This window comes from Dufourea novaeangliae, unplaced genomic scaffold (genome assembly GCF_001272555.1).
Source record: "Dufourea novaeangliae isolate 0120121106 unplaced genomic scaffold, ASM127255v1 scaffold56, whole genome shotgun sequence".
NCBI lineage: Eukaryota > Metazoa > Arthropoda > Insecta > Hymenoptera > Halictidae > Dufourea > Dufourea novaeangliae.
In genome coordinates this window covers 4,794,028-4,820,642 of record NW_015373942.1, presented here as the reverse complement: position 1 = coordinate 4,820,642, position 26,615 = coordinate 4,794,028, and the positions used below count along the sequence as shown (strand labels likewise).

Below are 26,615 nucleotides of genomic sequence, written 5' to 3'. Positions count from 1 at the left end.
TTATCCATATTCTGGAAATAACGTTGTCCTTCGCCCTTCTGCTTTTGCGGAGAACGACATAATAATGTTGGTTTTGATATTGTTTGGAAGACAAGTATAGCGAAATGATCATTGAATATGTCATAGATAGATAACCGAAATACACGAAAGTAATATTCTATATATCTCACATTTATGAAAGTATTTACATACTGAATGAACAAAATTGAAAATCTTTACACCTACTCCATAAAAAAAGTATTGTCAAAATTTAAAAAGGAATTTAAATTTGAAGTACGATTGTCGACGAATACAACTCACTTTGAAAATTTAACAAACATCCCCTTTCTACCCTTTTTCCTTATTTCCTTCTATAGATATTTCCTCTCTTCCATTATTCTTCGATCGAACGCAAGAGTTCAATGCAACACCGTATACTATCCACCGTGGTTGATTTCCGGATGAGATTTATCCCATCATCGAGTATACGTATTTGATAATTTCCCTTAGGTACGTTAGGAGCTCATCGGTGGGTATTATCGTGCTTAAAGGATCGTATCACCCAAAGGGGTTGTTACCATCTTCGTACCATCTTCCTCCTGAGTATATCACCGGAGACGTTAACGACCGTCCTCAACGTCACCTTAAGCCACGTTTTTAATCAGCACTCGTTTTCCCTGCTAATAACGTTACAGGCTGCGGGGGCGAAGCGCAATTACATAAGAAGGGTTTCGTAAAAATGTAGCCGCGCCTTGATGAAACTTTGCATTAATTACTGCAACAGGTGTTGTTGCCATTCGTGGACGCTGTTTCCGTTTCAGGGGGAAGTGAGTATTTAGGATTCGAATGGTTCTTTCATCAATACAGTTATACAAATATTATCATTTCATTGATATAGGAATTATAGATTACTTCATAAATATAGTTTTCATCGCAATATGGGCCACACACTAAATCTCTAGTTCATTCATATTAATTCATAAACCGAATAATCCAACAGAACCAAATATTAACGAACATTACATATTGATTTCTAGTTATTAGAGCTTTCGTTCGTATAGAACTTATATTGACAATTAATTTCGACCGTGATGATGTTAGCACCACAAACATTTTATTACAAATTGCATCGTAATCAAATACAGAAACGAAAGAAACAGGCAAGAGACAACTTTTAATTTATTCTACATAGTTTAAATAAAGGAAACAGTGATAGAGAAACTCTCAAAATATGTCCGAAATTTCTATAGCGAATCATGCAAGGACTTATAAAGTCGTTCAATGCATCGAAATGATGTAATGCTTCGGTCAAGCTCTCTAAACATTATTATTCTCAGAAAGTTAGATTTATTTAAAAAAAAAAACGTATCTCTATAACTTCTAACGTCGAACATTCATCGACCACAGTCTAAACAGCAATGTAACATCCCCTCGAAAAAGCTGACCAATTCCTTGCTAGTGCACTTAACTTAATCCAAAACGCAATCTGCTTACCCAAACATGCGTCTGCTGCCTTTTCGATCGTGCCCTTGGCTTCCTTAATCGCACAACGCCCGGCGAACGCACAATACGTAATAAGTACGTCGTGAGAGAGACAGAGAGAGAGAGAGAGGGAGGCAACGAGAGAGACAGAGAAGGGTGGACGTGAGCGAGGACAGGAGAAGGGAGGACACGGGGGACGACGGCATTGATTCGGCGGGCAATTAAGCTCGGATTACACTGGATAGGCCGTACTATATGCCCGGGGCTAAATGGATACACATAGCTGAGATTACTGCGGCCACTATGGCCTAATGTAATGCCGCCCTACGGGTTGTGTTACAACGATGCTGGTAGGAAGATGCTTACAACAGAGGTCGTCGTGGAAAGAGAGGGTTGTTGGGCTTCGAGGACCAAAACGATAGAAAGGGATAGAGATAGAAAGACACACACACACACAGAGAGAGAGAGAGAGAGAGAGAGAGAGAGAGAGAGAAGATCGGGGAAACAACTGGAATTTCTCCCTCGCCAGGTCGTATCGACGGAAACCGGTTGCATCGTACTTCCGTTGCAGTCGAGGATATCTTCGGAAAACGAGAAACCATCCCCAACCCTTCCAGGGTAAGCACGGGAATTATGCGAGCAGGTTTATTGCAAGCACCAATCATAATCCCGCGACCCCACCCCCGCCCCACTTTCGATACCCTCCCCACGGTTTTAATCGTTTTCGATGGAACGAAAAACAGCATCCGGCCGTCGGTTGCCCCGACCAGTTGATTTATGGCGGCCCCCGCTGTAATCTAGGCAGGCAGGGCGTAGTTACAACCGGCCGAGTAATTAATAATCGACGGTGCTTAGGCGCACGCTTTTATTCGATACTCTCCCTATAATTCTTTAATATGTACGGCCGTTTTATCGGCGGAACCGAAATTACCGTATACCCGGGGAGAGAGAGTGAGAAGAAAAAAAAATGATCAACGTTGTACAGTGTGTATTTCGCACGGTCCGCTGGCCAATTGATAACGCGAATCACCGTGAATTATGGGATCGCTGGTATTAAGGTCTGCGACGCGCCCGTTTGATCGGGAATAATAACGACGCTGCACTCTACCCCACGGAATCAGATTTTCACGGTTTGAGGGGTCTTCTGTGGTTAGAAATTTTTAGAAATTCGACAATATGGAATTTAGTTTTTGAAGGCGGCTAGTGCAGCGAGAGGTCTATTATATGGGCATGGAATAATTGACTTTGTGTGAGGTAAACAAGAATCTTTTTCATGTTAATTGAATTTGAATGTTTAAACGCGTTTTTCTTGAAACAAAATTTTCAGTCGGTGATCACGATTAAATGAAAACCACTGAGCGGAATCTTTTCCAAATTTTATGGGCTTATTTTAGATATAAAATTGTAGTCTCTAATCGGAGGATTTCATATTTCAATGATTAATTAGTTTTTGTTTTATAGTCGAAAGATGAGCGCTTTTTTAAAATGAAAATTGATCATTTAACTTTCAACATCCGCCATCAGAAAAATTTTTTTTTCTAAAATGCGTCGATTAAAGACTAGATAAACTAATATATTGGCTAAATTCTCCCGAAATCTGGATGTCAAATGTTCGGATCTGAAGTGGTCACCGCGAGCAACCTTTTTTAAGTCGCCTTCCAGGTCATCCTACACAATTCTCAAATAAATCAATATTTTTGCACGAAAATTTAACAAAATATCTTTTAAACATGTCTTTATTAAATACCAAAACTTCCGTGAAAACAAATGCGCACTATTTTCTCTAAGAAGTTTTCAAAAAATTGCTTTTTTCTCCTCACAACCACAGAAGATCCCTTAATGCCATCCTACCGTCCCGCTGTACCAGGAATCATAAAGATAACGCTCGATGATCTTCTGAAACTAGCAATAAAATGACAAAAAAAGAAGAGGGAAGGTGGGGAAGAAAGAGAGAGAAAAATCTGTAGGTTCGCGATTACATCGATGGACGTATTGTGCGGCGTATAGGGGTCTGCGGGTAACGGCCGATGGTCCTTCGTTTTATTGTGCCGCGTAGAGGAAGGATATAGGTATGACTTGCAGCAGTCACGACGATAACACGAGAAAAATGAGGATGAACGTCGGGGGCGGACATGACGGAAAGGAAACAGGAAGAAGCCAGATCGACGTGGTCGAGGGGTGGGTTCCCACTCGCTGCATCAGGTCGACTTCCGAAGGATCTGGGAAGCGGCGGTGTAGGGCATAAACCGCTATCACGGACTATAACCATCCACGCCATAAACCCCAGCATCAGCCCCGTAACGAGAATAATGCGTGCCACTAGAGTATCCGCATCTATTACGTTCGAAATCCCCCACGGAGTTACCCTTCCCCACCCGAACCTCGAGATTTGGGTCGTTTTCCTACAACGCTTGCACCCACGTGACGCATTTTCTTTCGAAGCTCGCATATTGTCACGTGATCATTAGGAATTATTTTTCTTGCAATTGTTCTCTTGTAAATGCCTCATTTTTGTGTTATTGAAATTTATGCCAAATTAATATTCGGTTTAACATTTATTTCCGAACTTCTCATAAATTTAGTAAGTGGTAGGAGACTTTTCTTCTGCGCCACTCTTTTCCCTAGTGGAAGCCGAGTTTGCTCGTGGGTGTACATACGTAAATGCTGGATGCTGTAGGAATACATGGACGAATCCGTTTTTATTTTAATTCTCGGAGAATTTCCTCGCAAGTGGTGAATAAATTGTTTCTGTAATATTTGCTTACTTTTGTTCGACCGTTTAATACATGTTTCACTAACAGTGTATACCTATGTATAAGAATTAATTCAATGTGAGAGATTCAACTTTGAAAAATAAAATGGTTTGACACTCTATAAAACGAATTAATTAAACGTAGGTAACGAAATTCTTGTACAAGGGACTTGAGCTTACAGAATACGAACAAAAATTGTATCGCTTAGGCAAGCATGACGTATATAACTTGTTACGATAGATAAACGTATTGAAGAAACATATTTGTTACCTGACACATTTTCAACCTAAATTTTGTCGGAAACGATTTTTTGAATAGGCTCAGTAACGTAGTTTTTCATGGAATAACACATCTGCAAGCCTTTCCTTCCTGATTTTAGTAGGTATTAGACACGTTCCCCACATTTTGTACTTATGCACTTCGTTTATTTTAATATCGATCTAACCCGAAGGTATCGTTGCTTTCTCCCTGATTGGCAAGACATTGCAACACACGTTTCAAGCGCTGAACTTTCCGAATCCCCTCTTCCTCGCATTTTCCGACGAAAGACTCGCGAAGATCTTCAAGAGTCCAGAAAAGAAAAAGGAAAGGGAAGAAATCCTCACTACCGCCGACCGATAATTGAACCCACTGTTCGGCTTTTTTCCCCCTCCCCTTTCACTTTCCAACTCCTTTTCACCCTACGCCCCGTTCTGTACCCTTCCCTCCACCCAGTACACTTCAATGTCCGTACTGTAATCGAGTTATATGGCACTTCGTTCGATTCGCGATTCGCCCCGTGAAAACCAGGAAGTTTTTCACCGCACGAGACTCTGGTAATGCCCGAGCGATAAAGGGTCGCTGGGGAGGAGGGGTAGAGGAAAGAAAGTACGAGAGCAATCTCGTGATGCTGCAAGAAAATACGCATACCACGGATAGCCTCTCGCTGATAAATCTGATGAACCGAAGAGTGAAACGATCAATCACACGGAGACGTCGTGAGTTTTCTTGAATTTGCCCCGGAATTTTAAGGTCCCCTTCCCGTCTTTCTCTGACAGGAAAGTTCCACTGATATTTGGACGGTCAAGGGAATCCTGAAACGTACAAAATTGAAAGGAAAATTTGCGGAACCCTTTTATTTGTCTTGTGTATTTTATCGGATGATTTCTCGAAACACGATTTCATTTGGAATTTGTCTTCCGACGATATGGAAGCGGAACGTTCGTAGAATTTAGATTTTATCAAGATTGGATCGAGGGAGGTTGTGGTAATCTATGATGGGATTTCACTTGAGTTTGATTTCGAACGACATGGCCGTGGAGTTTGCTTGGAATTTAGATTTTATCAAGATTGGTTGAAGTGGCTCTTATTGGAGAAGGAGAAATCATACAAGTTACACAAGTTTGAAGGCAAAAACTAAATGCATTTCTTACAGCAAACATTGATTCGTTGGATATCCATTTAAAACAACATTTTTGTTAAAGAAGAATTTGTTTCAAATCACCTTACAAATCTCCCACTTACGGGTCTTCCAACATTTTTGTTACACCCTGTAGAGGAGAAAGTACTACCAACTTCAAAACTGTTATAACTTCCATACGCCGTTAGAGATCCATTTGATCGTCAGTAGATGAAACCATTTATGTAAATTCATGTAAATTTCATCACACAGACCCGTTACGATATGAAGTAATTCACAAAGTCTTCTCCTCTCAAAGAACGGTGTGTGTATGTGTGCGTATCTGTGTATCCTCTTTCCACAATTTTCTTTCATCCTGCAACCACTTCTTTCACGTGAAAGGCGCCGACAACAAGTCATGAAGTGGTGAAACTTTTTAATGTAAAATGCAAGGCGCGATATTACCGCGTAAGACCTCGGCCACTTCTTTCCCTGGTCCTCGATACGATAAAACTTCGACTGTAAATCAGGGTATACCGGTGCTGGGACGCCCGTTGGAACTCGGATTCTCACATATTTTATTGTTTCATAATAAAACTTTTCCTCGGCCTCGATAGGAATGCGGGAGAAGATCGGCCAAGTCGCTGGTGAAACGGGTATTGGGGAGAACTGTGGGGACGAAGAAAAAGGGTAAGGAACGGTCCACGGCGATAAAGGGTCAGGCTAGCCGGGGGTTTACGATCTTACAAATCTGACGGAAAGATACTCCACTGATTTTCGTCCCTATTCAGCTCTTTTATGGAGATCCTATCCCGCGGAGGCGGAGGCGGGAAAGTTCGCCGGGTATTGCGTCCCCCCTGTCGTTTCTCCTGTAAGAAAACGAATCGACCGCTCCCGGGTAGAACTCCGGGGAACTATCGGAAAACTGGTGGGACGCGTTGTTTTATCGAGGTTCGCGCGATTTATGATTCGGAAAATGCAAACGAAGCTGCACAGCCTTTTAACGCTGGTCGTAAAATAATTTGTTTGCTGTGCACAGACAATATTCATTTTATCTTTTAAAATTTAGTTGTAAATTGTTTGTCTTATAGAAAGGAGGTTCAGAAGTGTCTAGCGAGAATAGAAGTTCGTAATTTGATACCTTTATTAATTTGTTTCTGTGATACGGGCAACTTTAACATTTGGACAATTTTCCTTCTTTTTGTTGTTGGCTACAGAGACCATACACGATAAGAGTTAGTTTGATAAACAAATGTATATTAATTGTCGTTTTTATTAATCGAGGAAATATGTTCCATTAATTGGAAAATTGTTGTACATTAGATTCTACAACAATTTCGTAAATTTCGGAATTGGAAATACTTATAACTACAGATTACTGAACTCTAGGGTTCTACTGAGGTCTATACAGGGTGGCTTAGATCAGGTAATACATACAACCGGGTAGGTGATGATTCTAATAAAAAAAAAAAGTCGAAAAAGAAGAATAAATTTTTTCATGTCAAGCTTTGTTCTTGAAAGAGACCACTTAGAAATTTCATCAACCATACGTGTATTCATGCTGGCACTAAGTAGAAAGGGTCTGTAATGACCAGACGCGGTCGTCAAGCTTCTATTGCTCGTATATCCAACAAATTTTCAAGTTCGATTATCTCGAAAACGAAGTATCATCCGAACAAATTTATTCTTATTTTTTCAACTTATTTCTTCGTATAGAATCAACCCCTGCCTGGTTCTACTACCCGACCTGAGACACCCCATATAATCTGAATCAAAATATCATCTTTTGACAGATACAAAAAAATTTCTTTTTCAAGCAATAAATCTTGCTAGACACATTATTGTCACCATCTCATGCACATGAAAGACCATGAGAAATGTAACAAAAAAACATAGTAAAGTAGAAAACAGAAAAACGATGTTATACACAGTCTCTCTCCACTCTTATTTTTAATCATACGTACAACCAACCCCCCTGACCCCAAGCACATTCCCGAGTCGTTCTCCAATCTATTCGCCCTTAAATCCCAATCGTAAAACATCGTGATTTTTGCGGTCGAGTCGGGACTTTAAAATTAACAACCGAGTAATTCCGGTGTCATTAAAAATTCAAGAATACTAAAGTCCACACCGCCGTCCGTCGGACACTTCTTTTCGTTCGTTACCGCGTTGTCGGGGAGTTAAATCCTTTCGGGCCAGGGCCACGAAGACACTGGAACAGTTAAAACTCGGAAGGAATTTTCCCCTATATTTCCGTCGTTCAATTTGTCCCAACTTCAGCACGGATGCGCGGCGTACATAAGCCCCCCGTGGTACATATATACCGCAAAACCGGGCGGCAGAGGCATCGCTACTACATTCACAGCCGACTCGCTACCGCCGGTAGTAATTGCACCGTAAACATTTCCCCAGGCGCTGATTGCGAGACTCATTATTTCGGCGAACCTCCAAATCGAGAATCGCGCTCGAGATTCGACGACTCGAAGACGCCGGGCGCCTCCGCCGTCTTTACCTCCGCCTCCGACGCCGGCTTGATTAAGGGGAGTGGGATGTCTCATTATTGTTCATAATCAACGTGCTACAATGGAAGGAGGTGCGTCGTGCAAGAAGATGTTGGGAATGCGGTATTCCTTCGACTGGGTATCGTTCCTTGCCCCTGTCTATCAAGCATCCTGTCACGTTTTAACCATTACGCTACGGTCGAAATGAACGCGGAGCTATGTCGCTGTACGATCAGTTTCACCGCAGAGCGCAAGATAACCTACTGACAACCATGCGCTTTAAGCTTCTCGCGGAGATATCGCTGTGTTTCAATGAAACAGTTATTTGTAGATTATTTTTAAATGTAATAGAGAGAAACGTTAACCTAACGAAGTCAGATTATTATTTTTTTAAGCAGCATGTACCTATAAATGTGGACAGATGTTTTGACCCATCACAGAATAAAAAAAAAAATACAAAGAGGATGAAATACGTGACGAAGAAAGTATAACTTCATCCTCTGCAGACTTCAATTGTTAAATGAAGCATTACGAAGAATGAGTTTAGTTTTTACATCGAGTATTTTTCTAAACAACAGGGTAACTGTTGATATGTTTTTTTTTTTTTGTAACTTTATTTCGCAACTAAAAATTAAACAAATTAAGTTAATCTAATTGGACAAAATGTAAGAGTATCAATTCCACTATTCAGGTCCGAGACCGATAGCAACGCAGTGTTCACCGCAAACGAAACCGAAACCACGTTCGGGAAACGGATAGAATTCACGGGCAACGTAGAAGCATAATTCCTTCCCCGTTCTGTTCATCGCATTTCCATACCTAATGCCCGACATAACGCCCAACATCGTCAGCGCTCTTTCCCCGGGGGAATATTCCTCTCATTTTTTAACACGAATTTCCCGAGAGGTGGCCGAATTACCTGCACCGCCTGTATTTACCCGTGACTCTACTCTCCTTTCGAGGGCCACTCACCAACGGGCGGCGGCCGCGCGTTATCTTCCCTACCCGGATGAATCACGGGGAACGCGGAATTCCGCGTCATAACGATTCCCCGCGATAATAAAAAGGGGGTCGGTGCAGAAACGCAAAGGAAAACGAACGAAAAAAACAACGAAGAAGAAAGTGAAGAGGAGAAATACGGCTTGAGGAGACTGAGACAAAGGGAATAAAAAAAAAGGAATCGAGGAGATCCATCAGCGACGACGAGTAGTCGCGTTTCGACCGTGCACACGGTTTCCGTTCCGTTGTAGAGTGGAGGCCACTTTTCGCGTGGGGGCGATAATAAATCGCCACAATTTCGTGGGTGGAAACGGGATGCGGTACGGCTTACATACAAAATGCCAGTTTCACCCCCGCCCCGCCCCACTCCATCCCCTTCTCCACACAACCCCACTATTCTACGCCGGGTCTGACAAATACGATACACGGCTATCGCTTCGGGACGTCGTACGAGCACGGAGAAACAGTTGAAAAAGCAGCGTTGCAGGCTGGTGGATCTCGTGGAGGGGTTGTAGAGGAAGACCTCTGGTTTCTAGGGTTCGCCCTCGATCGTGGAAACGAGGGCCGAAAACAGCGTAAAAGGACTCGTAAGGGGAACTGGAAGACGATGGCCGCTTCTAATAGAGAGGGATTCCGTTCAATTATATCTTATGGCCGCGTTCTCGACGGTAATGGCCCCGTGGCCTGCCGCTCATCTTTGCCGCGTCAGGGATGACTTTCGACGGGAAAAGATGTATCCTGGGGAATCCAGAGGAGAGGTTGGTTGGGAAACGGAAACTGGCGAAGGTGGAACAGAATGGGCCGGGATGGTGGATGGGATGACGGGAAAGATAGAGATTTATCTTGAGCAGGTGGCGCGATCTGACCGCACAATACGATGTAAAATTGGACGAAGACAATGGACGACGACGGGCGGAAAGTTCGGTTGATCGAAGCGCAATCTTCTAGTAGCCCAACCCCCACCCCTCGATGGGCGAACTCTGCGGCCTTGACGTGCAGGCTGTAGACTTGGTTGACGGCCGATCGAAAGTTATAATTAATCGTTCGTGGCTGAACGGCTCATCGGGCAGCCTTCCGGCCAGAAAAGTGAGTTGCAGATAGATGGGGCGGGTTTTTGATGGGATTGTTGGCGCAATTAAACACGATCGAATTCGGTGTTTTATCGATTCCGTTAATGGTTCAATTATAACTTCGTTATTCTGGTAATTAGTGTTGGTACACAATCTTATGGTTAAGATTTAATGGATGATGATACGGAATTCAATAGGTTGTCAATGTAAGATGTACCAATAAATATTATACAGGGTGTCGTGTAACTGGTGCTGTAAGGTATGGGTGATTCTTTGGAAAGAAATAAGTCGAAAGTATAGAGTAAAACTTTTTCATTTCGGATTTCGTTTTCAAGAAAATTGACTTTAAAAATTAATCTGAAACACGTGTATTCGTCATGGTAGTAAGTAGAAACGGAGTGTAATAAACAGACGCGATAGCAAAGTGTTTTACACGCGTCTGTTCATTGTATTCCGTTTCTACTTACTATTGAATTGCATGTGCATATATCCAGCAGATTTTCAAATTCGATTACCTCGAAAACAAAGCTTGAAATGAAAAAATTTTATTTGATATTTTCGACTTCTTTTTCGCGTAGTTTTATTCGTTATCCCGTTATTCGTTTATTTCCATCATTACTACAGTAAATATCGTTTCCTACTTGCTAAGTTTCGTTATTTTACCTTCTGAAAAATTGATTAATACAACTTTTGTCGTAAATAATATTATACTCGTACCTTAGAATTTTCTATTTCAAAAAGCATCGTAACTATTACAATAGCAATAATAGACTCTTGCTAAAATATCCTCTAATACTTCGTTACTCAAAACAATAATGACCGAATTACCCATAGGAAGGTATTTACGTGAGAAACAAACCGAAATTCCACTGTGTGCTCGCAACACAGTATTCATGAAAGGCAGACAGCACGAATAAGACAGTTCGGATTAAAGGAAGACACGTATCTCTTTACCGACTCTTGTACTTCGAATTGAAAGGAAATTTCGGCACAGTTCCCAAAATCACGTTTTGCAACCAGGATTTTGTGTTCCGAGAGTTACACAGCCAAACGACGAGTTTTCGTTGCATTCCGTAATCTTAGCGATTCCTAACTTTCTTTCTCTTGCGCCGTTTGATCATTAGCGATGAAACATTGAAGTTCCCGCGTCAGATGAATGCATTCAGAAAGCTGCCTAGACTTAAAAGCACAGTTTCGCCTAATCTTCGGTCCGTCTTACTCGAGGCTACCGTCGCCTCTCATTCCCGTCTATCCCCCTTTCTGACGACTTAAGTACCTCAATTTGGTTCGTTCGTTTAATCTGCTTTGCACGCGAGGCAAGGACAGGCAGAAACTCCCACCGGATGGAAGGGAGAGGGAGGAAGATGACGACGGAACTGTAGGACAGAACCGGGTGCCGGTTCTGATGCCAACGCGGAGCTGCATGCTAAGCGAATTGCAAAACGTGGTAAAGTGCAGTTTGCAGTTCCCCCGTATCTCTGATGAAGTCTGTCAACTGCACAAGGCAAAAAGGAGCGAAGTCAGGCCAAGGAGCTTACATCTAATTAACCATGATTAATTAAATCCCTTACGTGTCCACGCTGTTATCCGCGTACGTCGCGTGAAAATCATGTCTGTTGTAACAGAAAACCACAGTTTTTGTCTTTATAAGATGAAAATCGTAGATCCGAGTCTTCTGTTTGTATACGATCCTTTTACGTGCAGGTTATTTCAATACGAAGGTTTAGTAACATATCCTTCGGTTAAACGTAAACCGTTTCCAACGATACATTAGTAAATAGAATTTCAGAGTCAGTGATTGGTTACTTATTTCCTAAACATTCAGTAGGTTGATTTATTATTCGATGGTATTCCCACGGAACGAATTATTTCGAAGTTCGCAATCCCTTAATCGTGCTCGCGCGGCTGTCGAGTTTCGAGCTGAATTTCTCTTCCCGTTTACGTAGCGAAACGGTGTACAAGATAATTAATCGGCCCACTCCATTATCGACTATTATCGGGCACGAAAGCCACGATGAAGCTGGAAGTTCGACGGCTCCGGTGTATATAAAATAATGAAACGACATCGCTTAAAACTGGGGTAAACTACGGTGAAACTTCTTTCCCATCTCGGCCCATCTCTTCCCCGCCGTAGGCCTTCCAGCTTATAAAACTCCCATTAACGCCTTGATTAGCGTTGATAAACCGACGAGTCCTACTTCGTCGGTGCCAAAGAATTCCACGGACCAAGAAGAATCGAAAAGTTTCACAGTATTTCGCTCGACGAACTTCGGCCGTATCCTTGATAACTGAACGGAGTAGGAGGCTAACGCCTTTTAATAACGAGTCAACGGTGTTTCAGCGTAACGTCGCCGTTAAACCCAATTATCGTTGCCTTTGTTTCCAGTTCACTTGTAAACCAGGTAATTCCGTGGCTTTGCTTTAAGTACGAACAGTGACGCGAGCGTGAATCAAACGTTATCGATCCGTGACCGTACGATTATCGAATAAATCGAGAAAATTCGTACAACGTTACGACGCTTTAAATATTCATCGATCTTTTAATCAATGCAATCCGAGGAGCTGAATAACACGGAGGAAACACGTAAACACAATAGAAACACTCTCGGCCGCGGGCGTAAATTTGCCCCCCCCCCCCTCCCCGTGTTTTTCCGCGAAGCAACGTGAAACAGGGGAGTGGGTGGAGGGGAGGATCGATCAGACGAACTACCCGCGAAGTCGACGAAAACAACCGGTGTTTCGCGAATTCCCGTTGCAAAGTTCATTCGTTGTACAGGTCGACTCGAAACGGTGGCACATCGTTCCGCGGAAGTTTTCGAACGGAGCCATTAGGAAGTGATGGCTCGCCTGGGGAGTTCGAACGACTCGAAACCACAGTTCCGCGGTTGTTGCTGTAAATCAACAAGTTGATATCCGTTACTTAACCCGGCCTGAGACCACACCCCGGGCCGAGTAACACTTCTCGCGGACGGATAATGGCCGTCCGCGTATCACGATGCAGTTATGGAATATAAAATTTGCTGTTGTCGTGGTTCTCAAACATCTCACGGTATTTATCGAATAACAGAAAAAGTTGATGTCGTTTGATTAGAAGAATTTACTAGGTGGACCACGACACGTGATTTTAGCTTAGGTTGTTCTAGTGCTAGCTGTCCGATCGAAAAGTTTTTTTTGATAACGTAACATGATTCAAGAAGAGCTTTAAGATGATTGTACTAAATTTTTTGTTAACCCTTTTTTTCCGGAGTTTTCAAGGAGAACTTCAGTTTTTTATAGATACATAACCCAGGTAGCACACGACGCCTTGAAGACGGCCATTTTACGGCTACTTTAGGTCTAAGGCCCCTTTAAGCCGTCATATGCTATCTGGGAAATCTATAACATTTTGACGCCCATCTTTTAGTGAATACTGAAATGAATTCGGCAAGCATTATAAAAATATTTTTCTTTTTTCTAAACCAACGAAACGTTAAGAAAATATCATTTACCATAATTAAAACGATGTTCGAAATGGTGTCTATATTTGACTGCTTAGTTCTATTTGAATGTATCAAGTAACAGTGTGATTTTAATGCAACAACTGTTTTCGTACTTTTAACTGATAAATATGGGATAAAGTCTCGGAGAACGAAGAATTTTTCTTTTGAAATAATGCTTCCGTAATATTAAATCGCCATATACGATCGTGCATCATCGATAACACAATCTCACGGAAGTCTTCAATAATTATGGTAACCAATATTCCGTTCCGCGAGGCGCGTAAATGGATTTTAACTGTTGGACGGGAAGATATTTCGATCGTTTCGCATTGACTGTTTCCCCGCGAGCCGTGTATCGGTATTAACGGGATTCTATGGACGTATTAACTCGATTCTATGGACGTATTAACTGGAAGGCTTCGTGAAATCATTTCGCCGTGCACCGAGCTGCATTCACCTGTCAATCCGCCAATGTCCGCGATTGGTGTATGCAAACAATTACGTAATAATTATGGCAATGTCGCTCTTGTTATTAACGGTTTGGAATTAACGGCAGAGATTAATGGTTTCATTTCATTACCGAGATATTACGGCAGCGTTGCGTTACACGTTTCCACCGATTTGTTGGTAGAATGTACATAGCTGTGTTGAATGTATGTAAAATGTACGAGAGCCTAATGACGTTGCACGGGAAATTTCTTTGTATGCAATATCAGGTAACGATACAACGTGAAACCTGTAACGATAACCGGGCGATTGTGTTTCAATCGATTATAGATAAAGCTCTGTATTTAAGAAGCCTGTCAAGGGCAACGCCTTAACTTGGGTTACCGGTAGGGTGTTTCTGACCTTTATGAGCTCTTACCGGCCCGGGTAAGTTCAAAGTTCGTCGAAGATAAACGTTGTACGCTGACCTTTCGCAAAAATTTCTTTTAAAAAAACCATTACGGTCTGACGACGATGGAAAGTGTCATACTATAAAGGTCTGACCATTATCTCCCTTTTCTACTTGTACGCGAGCACAGCTCTGTTTAAAAAGAATAATGGACACAGAACGGAGAATTACAATCTTCGTATCTCTTCTTCTAACCCGTTAAGAAATAGACTATTTTTTTCCATTGTTCGTAGTTGGTTTATCTACTGTAAAGAATAACGAGACAGAAACTGATTTATTATGGACACTTTAACCAATTCCCTACTATTTTGCGAAAGTTTTTGTTTTTACTCAGCGAACAACGGGATGTGTCACGACTAACTATTAATATTAAATTTCTCCTAATCAAAAGTTCCCACATGCAGATGACGTCTGAATTGGGAGAGGAACACACCTGATGGAATTACAAAATAATACTTGGCAGTCTGACGTTTCCTAATTCGCAAACTTAATAGTGGCAAACTGAAATCGAGCGGCGTCGGATAACGTGAATGAAGATATGTCCTAATTAAATTAGTATGTACTTAGAGCTAATTACAACTTGCTTTCAGTTCATAAGCAGGGATATTAGTTAAGACAGTACAGACAGGATAACGTGGTATCACCTTTAACGTTTTCCAGCGCGAATAACTTTCATGGCAATAAATTTCGCGCCCTTCGTTAGAAACAGTTCCCAAGATACGTAGAAATTGCAGAAACGTATATTTAAACTTTAAAATCAATTATGACATATACGTACATTACGAATAAAGAATTAAAAACCACTTAACATACCAGACAAGTTATTCTAGATTCCCTATCCAATTTATCCTATATCTACGTAGTAGATGAACTTTCCCAATATCTTCAGGCTATGTTTATTCTACAATGTACCAACACACAAAATTTCCCGGAAACGAGGAAATTTTCTTCATAACCTCAAGAATCGATACAATGTTTCAAAACAACGAAAAATTATTCAACATTCACAGTTGATGAAAGATCAAATATCTGCACATCAGATGGAAAGAAAACAGCAGATGAAAGATAAGATTTATTCTATTACGCAGCATAATAGAAAGTTTCAATAGAAAAATTCTATTGAAACGATGTCTGTTTTCTCACGAATTCCATTAAAACCGTGATTTCACGAAAGAGGAACCGTTTTCCTCGATAATACTATCGAGTATCTACGCTTCGTGTGTCTCCCGAACGATAACAATTACACGTTTTATCGCGGTCCAATGTAAAATTAACGCCAACTTTCGTCCGCGTCATCGTGCCACACAAAGTTTCGCCCGGGAAACCCGGAATACGTCCGCTCCGGTAATCCGGCGCGCGAATCCCGGCGCACGTAGAGCGAGCAACTGCACCGGAAATTTGCGATCGCGAATTTGCGATTTGCCGGGCGCTAACGAGCGGCTGGAAATTCTAACATTGCGAAATTCTGCCGTGCAACTAATCGAAGGATTGGAGATCGCCCCCCCCCTTTTCCCCGCGAGCCTCTCTCTCTCCCCCGGTATTAGGCACGCCGCAAAATCGGATCGCGGTTTGTTTCGTTTAATTCGCTCGGCGTGTACACCAACAGGGGATACGCAGGATCGTCGAAATTGAAACGCAAAAACGTGATTTTTAATTGGTTTCAGGTGAAAATTACTGATTCAATTTTGCTCTTTTTTTTTGGGACGAGCCCGGGAAGATAGAAAGGCGATACCGAAATCGGTAGAGCCGAACGAAAAAATAAATTGATTTATAAAAGTTTATGGTACGATACTCGAAATCATCGGAGAAGAATGTTTCTGTATTATTTGAAATGGCGTAATTGAAATAGGATATTTATTCAAAATTTCTTTTTATCGAGGTTCGTTTGATACATCAAAAATTGTTGTAAAATATACTAGTGTTTGCTTTTCACAATAATTTTGTAGAAAATGATAGGAAATAGTGGAATAGATGGAAAACAGACAACGCTGTACTATACTCAATACTTTCTCTATAGTATAAAATGTTATTCGACACTTTGAACTTATTTTTCTAAGCAGTGTCAACCACTGCCTGGTTATACCACCAATTACAGGACAGCTTGTATAATTCCTATTACATTTCAGATGAAACTTGTTTAACTTTTAGTACGTTAAATATCTTATTGACTTCAATTTGAAGTATTAATTATCGAATAACAATTTATTAATACTGAGAATTAATTGCACCTTCCTTGTATAGTATTTGTGTCAAGCAGTCCCTCTACACGAACCAGAAGTAAGATGCAAATAGACTGTGTTTCCTTGTATCTATGAAATCGCCAGACTGGAGAACGTGGTTCGCCTGAATGCAGTTCAGATATCGCGTTTTCTTTTTAGATCGGTAACGGTACAATTGCCGAGTCAGTTTCAAACGTTGGACTCCGAAAGAGGCAATTAACGACTGAATATCTATGAACGAACTTTCCACCGATAACCATCGGTTCCCGTATAGGATTACAATTTACACCGCTCGTTATTGCGTCTGAGTTCAAGAAAACACGGTTGGAAACGATGTTATCGTGCCGGCCGTGAGTGCTGTTGCAGAAACTTTGGTCATCTTCGCTTTACCGAGAACCGATTAGGCTTACAGCAAGATGGAGGCACGGGGGTAGGGTTAGCTAGTGGGTGGCGTACAAATTGCCCCTGCACCCGTGGATCGTGGTCTTGATTTATTGATATGCACTCCGATCGGTAATTGGGTTGCACGCACTAAACTGCTTAATCAATAACCTAGGGGTGATCATCAATCTATAATAATAACGACATTACTCGCGGTGACTGAATCACACTAATACGCGCATCTGTCCCCAATGTAACTGGCTACGAAGCAACAATTTCTAGAAATTGAAACGTTTCGTTAGTTATAATACACCTAAACATTGTTATTTTATCCGTAGAGTGAATACATAAGATACTGAAAATTAAAATTGATATTTCCTATAGAAGTTTGCGCAGAATCGGAGAAAACGGAAATGCGATAAAAGGGTTCTATCTTTACGATCGTTCTTTTCTTACTCGGACATTTCTCTCGGCGCATAAAGGCTGGATTACGTCTTGGTCGTTAAACCTTTAACAACCGTACAAGTCGTTCGGAAGAGGATAACGATTTCGAAAAATCTTTAAGTAAATATTATCTGTCCTTCATGCCCCGTTAAACAGTTCTTCAAATCGGAATAATTATTAGGAATAATGGCCACATCCCCCCTCCCTTTCCGCCCAAAGTGTTCTTTAGGTTGAAACGCCCGTCATTACTTCGATCCGTTTTACTCGAGGAGTCGTTCCCTTGCAAATGGGTATTGTATCAGTTTTATAGCGAAAGTCTTTGAACGTTTCGACTCATTTCGCAGTTTCGTCACGCGAAACGAGAACTTGTAAGTTTTACCTACCGTTCTGAACCGGTGGCTTCATCTTACAATATGCTTTAACCATCCATCGACATTTCTGAGAATCGAATCACGCGCATATTCTGGCGCAAAAGTATCTACTTTATTTGCTTTTAAGAGCTGAAACATAAATTCTTCTTGGAGTAATCGTTCTTCGTTAAAAAGCAACGTAGATCATCGAGGATGCATTTCCTCTGAATCCCTAAGAGTGTTTTACTGAAAGAACGTCGGAAAATCGATTATGATCTTCTGTTCGTTATTAACTTCTTCCTCGGTGTATAAATTTAGTACAATTATGAAATTGACTGGACCTGGATCGCTCTCAGCCTGTTGCTGAGTACATCCCCCTCCCACCCGACATCAAAGTCCACCGATCGTTTTGCATTGTGGTTCTCCGGTGACTCGGTGGAATTCATAAAAATACGACGATACTATGGGGATCATTGTGTTGCCGGGCCGCATTAACGGAGGCAAACAAACGTACAAAGAACTCGGCCACCTGACGGGCAAGGACGATGAAACTGCGCACAGCGAAACAAAGAATAGGACAGAGGGAGAAAGCAAGGGAGGGACAAAGAGAGTGGAAAAAAAACAGAAGGAGAGCCAAGGGTTTAAGCCATATCCATTTACAAGTTTCAAATCGTTCTGCTAGCCCTTTTGAAAGAAACCTTTTACCATTCTCAATAGACGGTAAAATTCTGAAACGCGCTTAGCGGCAGAGCGTGGCTTTTAAACGTTAACATGGCCACTGGTACAATAGCGGGGTGGCATTATGCTCGAGACTCGTGGAGAGGAAAGGACGAGAGGAGGTGGAGGAGGAAACGAGAAGGTGCAGAACGACGGGAACGAGAGGCACCGCGAAAGATGGAGAGCGACGATGGTCACGGAACAGAGAAGAATTGCTCTCTTCCGTCAACGCCTGCCGCTTCGAGCCATCAACTCCCATTCTTCCTCTCGTCAAGAGAATTTAACCCCGAGAATGAAAGTCCCTAATACTTGTCCAACTACGCCTCCTCCCCCCGAAACACGAAACGCCACGTCGTTGTATCCTTTTCGTGATTTAAGCCGAGACCAAAGACGTTTTTGATCGCGACATCACGGACGAACTTCTAAGTACCTGGCTGAATCATCGCTTCCGTGGTATTATGCTTGTGGAACAACTTATATCGACTTCTGTTAGCTTAGCGCGGAGCTTTAATAATTGTTATATTATTTCTAAACTATACATAGGCGAAGGTTGCCAAATTTGGACCACCGCCTATGTTGGGCCACTACTGTGACTTGCCATGTGTAAACAATTTCCGCCATATGATAAACAATATACAGAAATGTAACTCCTGAAACAACTTTTTCTCTGGCGAAAAAGTTCTCCGAGGCTTTGTTAACCAGATATTAACGAAAAACCCCGACCAATCCGAGCGCGAGTCTACCGGCTGAGCTTCTGCGGTAGCGTTGGATACGCGCTGCGTTTGTACTACGAACAAGCAAGTCGGCATGCATCGCAGGAAACTGCGTATAATAGCAAATAAACAAGACGTAACAAATAAAATCATACTTTTTATCATCTGCCGTTTGTTATTTAAAGGCATTTGTTTTTTAGGCAAATTATGTGTAACGTAAAAAGACAATGCACATTTACTTTTTTGTAAATTCCTTTTTACGAATTTGTAAATTTCCTTTTCAAATAACGTGTGAACGATAAGGTAATGTAACAGAGAATGAACGAGAAGTGATCCTGGTTCAGTATTGGTATAGAAATTCCTAGTTTAATAACGGTCAACAATGTTACTGATAATGAATAAGTTTCTTCAAAAAGCCCGAAGAAACAAGTTAGGTACAGAAACTTGCAGAATTATCGCCGGAAATAAGCCATAGCTTGTGATAAATTAAAAAAATAATAATCAGAAATAAATTGATTAGAACTTACCCTTTCGGAAATTCACCTTCAGTTTGCAAACCTGTGTCACTAGGTCATTGAACCGATCCTGGTCATCGACTGTCGAAACGGTTTATGGCAGGGTATCGCCCAGTTCGTAGGTGATCGCAGGTTTACCTCACCAGCCGAAGTTAAGGGTTGTAACGTCAAGTGCGTCCTGGTTATTCCACCAAATACGTACTCACTTCACTGCACGACCACTAACACTGATCACCCGACACAATCACTTAATGTGTTTTTAATTCAACGTGTTGTCCCTACGTTAGGAAAATTCGTGGCCCCGGAAAGGGCCGATTATTTTCAATCTATCAGGTGTTTTACGTAGCCAAACATTTGCACAGCAGCAGCCACATATCCGTTATTCTGTACGTACCACCAGAACATCGCGTAATACTCCCGTGAACTGAACATCTCCGTCGCCCGATTGCTAACCGACTGACAGAATTTTTCCGAAAGGGCTTCCTCTACCCCCAAGTATTTTCCTACCGTTACATTGTGAGTTCACTCCCACCACTACAAGATTTAGGTAAACAGAAACCAACGGTTCTAGGATAACATATGCTTTGCAGAAGTGCAAGGAAAAAACCGTCGCGGAGTTTCACCAAGACGCGTAGCCCGTTAATTTATGGCCAGGGTACCCACTGCTTCGAGATAGGAAACAAACATCACGTGCATCGGCTTGGAAATGTCCGAAATAAAGAGGACCACCAACGTACCCGTTGTTTCGAGTTGGAAAGTACAATTTACATTGTTTTCCTCGAGGAGCAGGGAAAAAATTTCACCGACACTTGTGAGTTGACGCTGCTTGGCCCCGTTCGACCACTTTTCGGTTATTTATGGCTCAATATTTATAAGCAAGACATATTGTCTATGTAACAAGTTACAGTAGTGGTCCAATCTAGGCGATGCGATAATCCAAGTTCTGCTACAATAAGATATACGTAAAGATGGAATCTTCGGACTGTTGAGAAAATAGAATCCATAAACTTTATTCCGACTGTTTTAAGGAGGGTCAAGAAACTCGGTTATCGATCGAGTTAAAAGGTCCACAACGCGATTTCGTATCTTCTCCACCACCTGCCCAGAGGTGACAAACAGCGGTTACTTCCCGCATATCTAAATCTTCCAAAGGTGACGGTGGCGAGCCCCGAGAAATATTTTTATTCGATCTGCTATCCGACCCGATAAAGCCAGCCGTAATTCCTCGGGCTCGGGGAACGCCGGATGTGGTGGAAAATACTCAGATAACCGGGCACGGCTCTATAGTAATTTCACACTGAACCCGTTTATAGATCATTTAAGGAACTCTCGGGTGGTAAGAGGATAAGGGGCTGCGCGGGGATAAGAAGAGGAGTAAAGGATATTTCGGGGGTGTGTTTTTTATTGAAATGAGCGCATCTGGCGTCCGACGAGGGGTCGAACAGCTGAGCACGCACTTTTGTCCTCCACCCCCCTGGCCCCTCGAGACCCCCACGGGGGTGGTTGGCGAACGGTTACCTCGTCCCCGTGCGCGTGAATCGAGCCACCCCTACGGGCCAGACCATGGAAATAAATCCCCTTATGAAAATTCGAACACGGACGCCACTTTTTCTTCCGAGAATTTATTGGCCTACCAGCAGATCGCTGACCGCGCTCTGACCTCGCCTGGCGCTGCTGAGAGGACCATCTCTGAGTTATCCTCGCCCATCGGAGAGGCTCTAAAGACGCGTAACCCTGGACCAACCATTCAATATGTTCTTACAGACACACGGCCCCAGCGATATAATCGCGGTTTATCGAAGATAAAAGCAAACGTCCGGTCATGCGGGTGCCCATTGAACAACGATAATAATATTTCAAGACACAGGAGGTTTCGGTTGGATAGGAGAGAATGTTGTGAAAATATCATGAGAAGGCCTGATTATTTCTGATAAAGGGAAAAGTAATGATAAATAACAGAGGAGCTCCCTACCAAGAAGTCATCTTACTCTCTGATTAATAAGTGATCTTTTAAATTCAGTCTTTATTTACTTCTTGTTTTCATTCGTACTCTTTCCGAGAAGAATTAGTTTCTACACTCTGTTGTTGAAATGTACCAGGAAGAAAATCATCCGACACTTTCAACATCATCAAACTCTTCCACCGTGGATGAAATTGACGAAGCAATGTAATTTCATCCCGGGCGCTGCCGAAACGTCATTTTATACGGTGTCGGTTCTATTATAAATTCATGCGATATTTCGCATACATCATATTCTGGGCGTTCTCGCGTACGCGCGCGCGCGCGCGTGCACACACCGTCCCGGACGTCGACTTTATTCCCTTGGAAAAGTGACTGAAGGACGTGGCTCAGCGTGAACGGGGTCTGTCATAACTTTTTAATACCCCTTGAAGGAGGACGACTTTGTAGTAACCTGGGCAGGATATTAGAGCCCTAAAAGACGAATAATATCGGGCACGGTGAATACCTTCTCCCGGGTCCTCCCGTGTCCAGACTTGTGTGCACGCTCGGCAGACTCCTACAGGAAGTAGTTAAATGTTACCGGTGTCAGGGCGCACAGCCTTTGTGCAGAGAGAGCGAGAAAGGAAGAGGAAGAGAGAGTGCCTCCCAGCTCCGTGGAGTTAGCTGACTGGCAGAGTACTATAAATTACATAAATGAAGTAAGCCCCTTCCTCACTCAAACGGACGTCTTGCCAAGTTTATAACTTAATCACTCGTGCTTTTCATGGCGGTGGAGAAGCTTAAGGGCCGAAGGACGTGGGACAGATAGTGTAAGTTGCCATGGGTGAAGGAGATCGCTGCGGAAGGGACGAAAGCAAGGTGGAAATAAAAGTAATTCCGCGGGCAGGAGAATTGGAAAAAGAGCGACAAACCGGAGAGCTCGGATAATTGAATACGAACGCCTTCTGCTTTACGACTTTATGATCGTCGTTGACTCGTTTTCTGATATTCAGTTGAACGATGAGCGATTAAATGTAGACTGTGAAGTTTATGGATGTGCGGGGAACACGGGATCCTAAAGTTTTTATTGGACACACTTCGAGGGTCTCTTCGTCGAGCTGGAAAGGGGAAAATTTGTATATAGAACGGACAGGTATCTCGTTTACATAATATATAAGAACCTGAAAACTCCTAAGGATTATATTGATCCATCCTGTGTTTTCAGAAATGCTTTCATGAAACGTACTTTTTATTTTAAGGGGATGGGTTTAGAATCGCATCAACATCTTAGGTTATCTTTAGGTTATCAGGTAAGGTTTATCTTTTGAATGAGGTTCCTCAGGTGTATACCACTGAAGAATGGGATATACACCTGTAAACACTGATGAATGAAATTACTGCGAATGAATGTTTCTTGTTACTAAAAGCTTCCTCTAAATATTGGTATCTTGTATTTGCTTCTTTTGTGATTTACTACTGGACAGTCTCAAAGAATTACTTGTGATATCCACGTTATATTGCTTGCACTTATTTAGGGTATCCCTCGACATCAGGTGACCATGGGTTAATTCAGCAATGTTGTACTTTCATGAAAAGTAGACACCATTATTGAAAGTAAATAAAGAGGAATAATTCTATATACCAAACCACATCTCTTCCAACGCTATCTAATGTATCATTTTGACTCCGTCAGAGTTGTTCCACTACTCCATCATCATAAATAAACAGGAAACGTATATTGCGATCGATCGATGCTAATTACTCGAAACGAACTGTCCGAAAACGTCCGTGTCGTCTCGGGGTCGAGTCTGGTGTAATTTAATTCACCGGGCTCGTTCCATTTCCGGTGTAAAATTTAAGAGGCTAGGGAGGAGGAGACGAGGGGAGGAACGCTCGAAGAATCGCGAGAGCTGTCGACTCGCATTCGACTCCGGTATCCATCGGCTGTGTTTAATTACGAGTCACCCGGCGTAGTTTCTCTCGCGCAGACTGCTTCAGCACGGAAGCACTAACTCCTGGTTATCTTAAGCGACATCGCGCACTGGATTCGTATAACTTGCGCCCGCCGGATAACTTGAGCCTGAATTACTACGCGGCGCAGAGAGACAGACGAGGAGGCGGCAGAGCGTTGGAGGAGCGGGAGGAGGCGCGAGGGGAGGCGAGATTAAAATCACCTGGAGACCAATGCAAAGTTTTTAATAACCCTTGATGCTTGATTAAGTTATGACTCTTCGCCGGCTCGTCCGTCCGTCCCTCTTTCTCCCCCCCCCCTCTCTCTCTCTTTCTCTTCTCCGTTGTTCGTCCTCGAGCGAAATAAATTTCGAGCAGAAATGCTTAGACCGCGTTCGAGTGGAACGGGCCCCGGCACACGAAGGGAACGCCGAGGGAAAGGAACGGGGGCGAAACTCGTCTGACTCTGTTGAATTAATGGAAGATCCGGCAGGATAGTTATCTTCGCTGGAGAACGCATGGAAGTTACGTTAACTTGGACGTTTTTAAGCCCGGAGAATTACGGTGAATAAAAGGGCACTCGTCCGGAGCTACGCGTTGTATTTAAAGGGCCCCGGTTAAGATTCATTTTGTTCCGGTAACTTCGGGCATCCTTTCAGTTCCTTCTTATCGAGGAACGCATTCCTTTGTGTATTAACCTTCAAAAAGTGAATCGTACAGGGTGAATCGCTCGTTGCTAGGGTCGAGAGGCAAGCCGCCTCCTTTGTCGCTTAACTACCGTGACCATAAATGTGTCAACGGTTGCTTACCCCTGCTGAGCCTTACCTATGTGGGTGAGACAGAGCGAAAACCGACACTCTCTCTGTCTCCGTCACACACATAGCATGCTCAGCAGGAGTAGCTAGTGACTCTTAAATGACCAAGCTCGACCCCATCACTAGTTGTTACTTCAGCATTACTCGTTGTTGCTTTCGTATCACTACTTGTTGCTTTCATACGGAATTGATACTATTGATACGGAATTTATAGATAAACTTGATGACACATTTCAGGAATTTAATAACTACCACGAGTATGTGCGTATTAAATATACCTAGACCTCTTGATTAACCGATCACTACAAGACATCTATTATTTATGTTTCAGGCTTTGGCTTTGTCACGTTTCAAAGCGAGGACGTGGTCGACAAAGTCTGCGAGATTCATTTCCATGAAATCAACAACAAAATGGTGAGTCGCCAGTCAGGCAACAAAGCCTATTTGTTGAATGAAGAGAGCTCTCTCTCCCTCTCTCCCTATTACGCGCCCGCAGAGGTGGTATCAAACGGTGTTTGCCTTCCGCTTTCCGTCTGCGGATACGGCGTCGAGTGGAATTAATTTTCCGTATAATTGAGAAGGGCTGCCGTGGTTATTTGCATTTGACACGCACGCACGTGGAGCACACGTACGCGGGCGACCACAGCCAAGTAGATCATACACGGAAGACGAAAAGCGGACCCTGAAAATCCCTGTTGTAGCGAAGATCACCACGGGTCCTACGTTAATAGAAAGTTCTGTTTACCGTCTACTCCCATCGAAATTCCTCGGTGATATCGATCAAGAATTTACCAGAATACCACTTGCCATTACCTATAAATCCATCGCGTAGACGCCCACGGGTCTGTCAATAACCAACACACCCGTGAAGCATTAGCCACTTGCTGGATGAAACGGTCTTCTATTTGGAATGATAGTATTACGATGTTAGATTACTACCGATCAACACATACTTACTTACACTTAATCATTAATTGTTTGTAACGAAACAGGATATAACGACGTAAACGTTTTTCGGTTATAAAGGTTAACCTACTGTCATTGATAGTTAGTTATACACATACCTATGGTCTGATAAAAATGACCTAGCTGGTTAGAGTCACTAAAAAGATGTCCCTAGAAACTAGATAACACTTCTAACGACCTATCTCTCATTTCAGCGCGTAAATATTCAAGCATACCCTATTCACTTTCCAACCACAGAAATATTGCTCGAAATGTCAACTCTATAATCGGACAAGTGATTTCAACCGATCAAACAGATACACCACAGTAGTATCTTAACCACCATTACCGTAAATTTTAATACACGCGTGTCCCCAATATTCAAGTACTAACGCAGTCCGGCGATTAGTCAGATACCTGTTGAAATGATTGAATCAGCGCTGTCCACGGTAATCTCCGGGCGCTTACCAGGCGTACCCGCGTACCGGCCTCCAATTGCTACATACATAAACCTTGGCTGACACCTCATTACGTGCACGCGCCTGCACACGAATGCGAAATCCTATTGATAGAGGGTCCGGGGGGAGGGACGGGGGGTTGGCAAAGTGAGGCGCCTCCAAGGAGAACGCCACCTGTGGACAGCGCTCCTTCGAATCACGGAGAGAGGGGGAAGTAGGAGGGTCCTCGCCCACGACTCATGACATTCCCTTGAATTTTGAAGGTCGAGTGCAAGAAAGCACAGCCGAAGGAAGTGATGCTCCCGGCTAACCTGGCGAAGACGCGAGCAGCCAACAGAGGCGCATACGGTGAGTTGGTGATGGTCGCGACACCCACCCCCACCACCTATCGTTACGCGCCGTATCCCCTCCCGACGGCCGCCGCCGCAGCCGCACACGCGGCCGCAGCGGCATCCGCCGGTACTCCCCACCACCACTTGCTCGCTCCGATAGTCGCTACCGCCGCGCCAAACGCGGCCGCTACCTACCAGTACGCAACAGGGGCGACCGCGCCCGCGGCTGCTGCCGCTGCCACCACCGCCGCCGCCGTCTACGACGTCAAGAGGGCACTAGCTGCTGCGGCTGCGGCCG

At 43.0% G+C, this 26,615-nt stretch overlaps 1 protein-coding gene across 3 annotated transcripts in view; it reads left to right on the top strand.

The window, feature by feature from the left end:
• LOC107185903 (RNA-binding protein Musashi homolog Rbp6) overlaps positions 1–26,615 on the top strand; it is an 856,487-nt gene that overhangs the window by 777,266 nt on the left and 52,606 nt on the right. For all 3 annotated transcript variants that reach the window (XM_015573678.1, XM_015573677.1, XM_015573679.1), the window contains 2 exons: positions 24,914–24,996; positions 26,249–26,333. In XM_015573678.1, coding sequence (XP_015429164.1) covers positions 24,914–24,996; positions 26,249–26,333 — 168 coding nt within the window. The remainder of the gene's footprint in view (positions 1–24,913; positions 24,997–26,248; positions 26,334–26,615) is intronic.